A 7,398-nucleotide genomic window follows, 5' to 3' on the forward strand; every position below is an offset into this window, starting at 1 on the left:
ATGATATTTACTTTGTTTTATATTATACTCATTTATTGTGCTTTTAATTATTACTTTTTCTATATGTGATAGTGGATTTTCATCGATGAGTTGTTGAAACTTGGTTCTTTTCCCTAAAACTATATATTTTTATATATATTATAATCTATAAAGCTCAATTTAATTTTAATTTTTTATAAATTGATTTTAATTGAGTTTTTACCTGTAATTTTGGATTTTGTCCCTAATATATATATATATATATATATATATATGTGTGTGTGTGTGTGTGTGTGTGTGTGTGTATGTTCATGTATGTTTGTGTGTCTGTGTTTGTCGCCCCCCATATCACTTGAAAACAGATGCTGGTGTGTTTACGACCCAATAACTTAGCGGTTCGGCAAAAGAGACCGATAGAATAAGTACTAAGCTTACAAAGAATAAGTCCTGGGGTCGATTTGTTCAACTAAAGGTGGTGCTCCAGCATCGCTATAATCAAATGACTGAAACAAGTAAAAGAGTAAAAGAGTAAAAATAATAGTATAAGTCATCAAATAATATCATTATTCTTTTTCTGCATATTTCATCTTAATTTAGATTTTTAATGTTTTATGTTAAAAATAGCTCTCAACCTTTTTACAAGTGTAATAATTAGTCTAATTAGCAATAATTAATCTAAATTTCTATTATGTCTAATAAAATTCAAACTGATTGAAAAATATTTAAAAAAACTGAAAATTTAATTTTAAAAATATTTTTTACCTTTGAATACAGCTTTGAACATTGTTAGATCAAATTTTTCCACTGAATCTGTATCATAAACAGTCAGCAAGTTTGAATGTTTTAGGGACTCCAACACATAGTCAACCATGTTATCTATCACATTTCCTTTCAGTTCCTTTTCAAATTCTTTAATAATTTTCTCTCTGATGTCACCTTTCAGTTTCCTTAGAATTGATGTAGAAAGAAGAGTTATTTCAGAAAATATTATGTAAAACTTTAATAGTGATTAAAAGAAAGTTAGCTATAAAAAATAACATAAGGTCTATACTGATGTCACAAACAAGATAAGTTAACTAGACTGCTACCTTGGAGCCCTAATCAGAATTATGTTAGCCAGGCTATACTTTTAGTGATATAGATAAAAAATGATGGAACAGATCTTAATTAAAGGAGGAAGGGTACCACCCATAATTTTTACAGAACAACTAAGATCGATGAGGAAAAGACATGGATAAAACACAACTCTTGGTTTGCTGCTAATCAATTCTTGGATCTTGTAAATAATTAACCTGGAAGACATAGAGTGGAGAGACCTGACAAGAAATGTGGTTGTTTCTAGAGATGTTGCTCATAGTAACTCTGGCATATATGCTAGTAGACCACTTTTTGAAAACCACTTACATGTCAACCTGTAACGAACAGTGACGCTATGAACTGCAAAGACTGTAAATCAAGACATGGCTGGTTCTGAATGCTCACAGCATTGTGGATTGTTAGAGGCAGTGAAGGACCAAATGCTCCTGTTGAACCACCACCAGGCACATCAGTGTTAAAAGATGGAATGAATTAAATTTACAGCCAGAGACAGTGTACCCAGAACTGGTTAAACCCATGCTAGATTAATCCATAATTACCATTTCTATTAATGTGTTTTCATGTTATTTCCTAAGGGCAAGTCATGATACCTACTGCTTCATCTGATCTTTTAAATTGGATAGAAAACAAAATAGACAAATCCAAACAGCTCTAGGCATATCCTGAATTGGATCCATTATCCTTCACCAGGAAAAGTGGAGCTTTGTGTCAAAATAACAAATCAGTATTATGATTATTATCAGTGTCTTATCATACTGCCAACAATTTGAGTCATTTAGTTAAAGAAATCTGATGAGGCACCAGTTTCAATCAAAGCTTTGAATATCTACAAAGCTATGAATACCAGCTCTAAAATCAAACTATCAACTTTAGTAATAGCAGAATTGCAAGCCAAAGAGGGAGCAGTTTACTTTGCCACTCAAACTGCTAAAAATATAAGTTAAATCCATTTCAAATCATACCCTTTCAGCATAAATAAACACTGACAGTGGAACAATAAAATATTCTCATAAATATGTAAATAGAGGAAAATAAAGACAGGATTACCTATGTTCATAGACCTGTTCTATCAGGGCTAATAGGTGCTAAACAACATATTTAATAACAACATCAACAGTAATGACAACAACAAAAGCAAAAACAAAATTATTGTTCTGACTAAATGTAGAACAAACCTGTCATCTTCTTCATTTGCATTTTCAAGTTTTGTTTGGTAAGCATCTGCCATAATGTCTGCTGCTCGACCAGAATCCTGATAATTAAAAGAAAGACTTTAAAGAATTCATTAAAGTTAAATCTTCAGATATAAAGTAATCTAAGAATGAACAAATATTCTTTTTAAATCCTTTAAAATGCACACATGCAATCCAATAAAGATGCCTTCTTGTTAGTAAAGGCACTAAATCATTGTCATCATCATCATCATTATGTAACATCCGCTTTCCATGCTGGCATGGTTTGGACAGCTTGACTGAGGGCTGGTGAGCCATAAGGCTGCATTAGTCTCCAATCTGATCTGGCAAAGTTTCTACAGCTGGATGCCCTTCCTAATGCCAAACACTCCAAGAATATAGTGGGTGCTTTAATGTGCCACTAACGTGAGGGCCAGTCAGGTGGTACTGGTATCAACCATGCACAAATGGTGCTTTTTACATGCTACCTACACAGGAGCCAGTCAGGTGACGCTGGCAATGACCATGCTCAAATCGTGCTTTTTACGTGCCACTGGCACAGGAGCCAGTCAGGCGGCACTGGCAGTGACCAAGCTGGAATGGTGTTTTAACATTCCACTGGCATGAGTGCCAGTCAAGTAGTACTGTCATCAGTCACGACAATGATTTCACTTGCTTCAACAGGTCTTCGCATGCAGAGATTATTGCCCAATGATTGAAGAGTACTCTTAAATGGGCTGGTTATGCAGCAGAGGCACAGGCTACGGTTACAGTCTTATTTGGCTTGCCAGCAAGCATATTTCCAAAGGTCTCAGTCAATTGTCATGCCTAGGAGAAGCCCAATGTTTGAAGATCATGCTTCACCACCTCATCCCAGGTCATCCTGGGTCTGCCCCTTTCACAGGTACCCTCAACTACTAGGATGTGGCACTGCCTCACACAGCTGTCCTCATCCATTCACAACACATGACCATACCAACGCAATCATCTCTCTTGCACACCACATCTGATGCTTCTTATGTCTAACTTTTCTCTCAGGGTGCCTACACTCTGTTGTATATGCACACTGACATTATACATCCAGCGAAGCATACTAGCTTTATTCCTTGCAAGCTTACGGATGTCCTCAGCAGTCACAGCCCATGTTTCACTGCCACATAGCATGGCTGTTCACACACATACGCCATACAGTCTACCTTTTCCTCTTAGTGAGAGGCCCTTTTCTCACCAGCCGAGGTAGGAACTCTCTGAACTTTGCCCAAGCTATTCTTATTCTAGAAGTTACACTTTCACTTGGTCACCTAGATAATGAAAGCTATCAACTACTTCTAGTTTCTCCCCCTGGAATGTAGTGGAAGCTGTTCTCTGCACATTTTCAGTGTTTATTGCTCCTGAGCATTTGTCACACACAAAAACTATCTTCCCAGCTAGTTTTCCTTTGATATTGTTGCACCTCTTATGTGTCCATAGCTTACACTGGGTACATTTTATGGAGTTTCTACCTATGCCTTTTCTACAGATCGAGCAGGGCTATCTACCTGAAGGGATTTGTGGTTTGGCAAAGTACTTCTGCAGTTGCTCACCAGGAGGAAAGCATTGGTGGTGCTTCTACCTAGTGCAAATCCAAACTGCATCTCATCTACACTAATTCTCTTCCTTATTAATTGACCTACGACTCTTTCTGCAACTTTCATCACCTGGTACAACAATTTGGTGCCTCTGTAATTATTTTTGTCTTAAGCATCACCTTTGCCTTTGTACCTGTTGACTATAACACTGCTACACCAACTGTTGCATATGGCTCTCTCTCTTGCCTGGTCTATCTATATCGGGGATGAAGTCATATCCCACTCCACCAGATATGTGAAGCATATCAGCAGTCATTCATAATGGGTCAGAGGCTTTCCCCATCTTCATAACTTTAATTGCTTTATCTATCAAATTATTGTTGATTCGAATAGGTGAGCTTTTCTTCTTTCATGCATTCTCTACATTTAGCAAACTTTCATAAAAGTGTTTCCAAGTTTTCTTCTTTGCTGAATCATTAACTATGTGTGAACCATCGTCCATGTGAATACACTTCTCTCCTACCACATCATAATGATCTCTGACATAGCCTTCTGTTCCAAAACATCTCAAGCTTCTGGTCTTCATGATACAGAACATTTACATATTTTCCCCTCTCTGCTTGTCCCCAGTATAAGTACACCTGTCTTTTAGTCTTCCTCCATGCTACCTGATATGATTCTCTGGTACCGTAATTCTTTCAGTCATTTCAGGCATGTTTCTTCACTCTAATGTCCTTATCTACAACATCATTCCAGCAATACATCATCCTAGGTCTGAGTGGGACTTTGCACCAACCACAAATTTGGCTTGTGGTACTCAACAAGCTGTCCTGCACTAACTCCCACTTACTCTCGATGTTACAAGTTTGTAATTTCTCCTCCCTCTCCTTAAATTTCTCAATTTGGGTGTCTCTAAAAGTTTGAACTTTCAAATCCTTCTTTTCCAGATTGGTCTGCTTCGTGGAGTCCTTCTAGCCTGAAGTATAAAATTACTAAAGACTAATCTATGCTGAGGTGGTTACATTCTTCACCAAGTAAGGCTATTGCATTTATGAGCAGCTATATATCTTGCTTACAATTGAGAATGTAATAAATCTGGCTAGCGTGATTACCTAGTTGATAAGTTATCAGGTGATTGGCTGGCTTTCTGAAGTTGGTGTTGCAGATCATCAGGTTATTCACATTGTAGAACCCCAGTAGCCTTGTTCCCTCCTTGTTTTGAGAACCAATTCCATGGCCCTCATGTATACCATGGAAGATACCAGGGTTCTGCTCAACATGTCCATTGAAAGCACCAGTCAAGAAGATGAGGTTATTTTCATTTGTCTTTGAGGTAGCTTGCAGAAAAATACCATAAAACTGTCCTTTTGTTCATTGATAGACCTGCCTGGGGAACATAGTTAGAGATATTGCTCTACTTTTCTGTAAAACTAGTCTAAGCTTAAATTGTCTATCGCAAATTGTGACTACCTCAATCACCTTATCATCCCATTTGTCTGTTAGAAGTAATTCCATGCTACCTACCCATCACTGTAACTTTTCAGATGATTTTAAATTTGTTTCTTACCCATGAGAAGTTTGTCTGAAGCACCCCTACACCTAACTTCTTGAATGCAGCACACCTCAACACACCTCTGTTCAAGCATCTCAACAATCTCGTCAGACCTACATAGGATGTGGAAAGGGACGTGACACGGAACATGGAAAGGAGGGATGACATTCAACATTTGAAAAGAATGTTTCATTGAGCGTTTACCAGCAGACATGTATCAGTTCCACTCACATTAATATTATCATTCATTCATGTTCAAATGGCTGTCTCTACTGGCAGTAAGTGTAATACAACCATTGTCAATATAAGCACTATTAATACAAACAGAAATGGATCAATAATGTAAATAAAGAAAACAGCTAATTGGTTAAGTCATTATAAGTAGAAAGAAAAGAAAAAGGTAGTTTCTTAATTGACTAAAATGTAATGAGGTCTCGTTTCAGTACATGCATAAATGTGGATGAGTCAACTGGTGGGGACAGAGGCATGAAATGTTTCTGTTACAAAGGAGATATTTCTGGAATATGTTGTGTTGGGGACAGGAATAATTTGGTGCATCGTGTATAAGGAAGGCCAGAAAGACTGCACTTTTTTGAGCCGTAAGGAGACAGAGGAAGAACAGAGAAATCAGAAAAGAAAGATTGTAAATAGAGATATGCCTATGATTATTCTAAATTAAGACTAGAAAGAGTTACAGGTAGTACACAGAAGAGTAAGATGAATCAGGTGGTGCAAAAAATTAAAATGTGTAGTCAAAGGCCAGAAAGCACATCTAATGAACAACAAAATTATGAGAAACATAAGTTAGCTAAAATTAAATCCAATTATAGGCAGGTTAGTAGTTTATAAGGTAGAAATGCAAAGAGATGATGTACAATTAAGGCAAAGAAGAAGCAACACTTTGCTGGTCATTTCATTGCACATGGAAGAGAGCAAGTGGTGTAATTTCAAGGACCATGAATGTATGGTGGGGTTTCTATAAAGTAGCAACAACAAGAAGAAAACAAGAGGAAAAACAGAAGAGGTTGATCACTGGCAATGGCAAATAAATTACTATTCTTGGTTTGAAGAAAGATTTTAAAAAGAATATTTGTTATAAAATACTCTGAATTAAGTACATATAAAGTCATTCATCTAACAGAAACAGTCATAAGATTTAAGTAGTTGGCCAGGAAGCCAAAGATCAGGTAAATCATTAAATAAAATAGTTATGTAAAATTCTGCACCAACAAAATACTCATATAGTCCTTCCGTTTAGTTTTCTTAACCACAAGCTTCTTCTGATATGCAAACATTATGAACTGAATAAACTCCCAGTTACCTTATTTAGAGAATAGTCTATTTACTGACCTTTACTATTACAACTGGGATGTTGCGTGATATTGAGTCAAGAACTGACTTCAGAGTTTCAGGTCCACCTCTGATCATTACTGCAACAGCTGGAATCTTGACTTCTGTCTCTAAAATTACAGCAGAAAATATAGACTGGTTAAGAAAAATATATATACCTGATTAAGGTAAAACATATCTGATTACTATGCAAAACATATACATGATTAAATTTTAAATTATACCTGGTTAAAGTAGAAGGTATAACCAGATCAAGGTGTAATGCATACCTGGTTAAGATACAAAATATACCTGTTTGAGGTTTAAAAAAATATAACTGATTAAAGGAAAAAGTATATCTTATTAATTATATCATAATCTATACTATATATAAAACAGAGATGTGTGTGTAATCGCTTTTCACGTGAAATCGACTTCACCAAATGCTTCCATACTTGTGATGCGTGAATAATTTGACCTCTGATAAATCTTAGGCTCTTCATTTGATTTTTTTAATTAAAAATAAATAATATTGCTTTATATTTAAGATTCACTTCTTTAAAAAGGTTCCTCAATGTCAACTTCCGGTATTGACGTAACAACGGCAAAAAGCTTCACTCTCTATTTTGTGTGTGAGTGTGTGTGCTCGTGTATATGAGAGAGAGAGAGAGAGAGAGAGAGAGAGTAAATACTACATACA

At 36.1% G+C, this 7,398-nt stretch overlaps 1 protein-coding gene across 2 annotated transcripts in view; it reads right to left on the reverse strand.

The window, feature by feature from the left end:
• The window catches only part of LOC106871768 (uncharacterized), a 629,775-nt gene that overhangs the window by 294,807 nt on the left and 327,570 nt on the right, over nucleotides 1-7,398 (reverse strand). For both annotated transcript variants that reach the window (XM_052974057.1, XM_052974056.1), the window contains exons 24-26: nucleotides 6,720-6,829; nucleotides 2,253-2,329; nucleotides 742-926 (exon numbers count right to left, since the gene is read on the reverse strand). In XM_052974057.1, coding sequence (XP_052830017.1) covers nucleotides 742-926; nucleotides 2,253-2,329; nucleotides 6,720-6,829 — 372 coding nt within the window. The remainder of the gene's footprint in view (nucleotides 1-741; nucleotides 927-2,252; nucleotides 2,330-6,719; nucleotides 6,830-7,398) is intronic.

This window comes from Octopus bimaculoides, chromosome 17, assembly GCF_001194135.2.
Source record: "Octopus bimaculoides isolate UCB-OBI-ISO-001 chromosome 17, ASM119413v2, whole genome shotgun sequence".
Taxonomy (NCBI): Eukaryota; Metazoa; Mollusca; class Cephalopoda; order Octopoda; family Octopodidae; genus Octopus; species Octopus bimaculoides.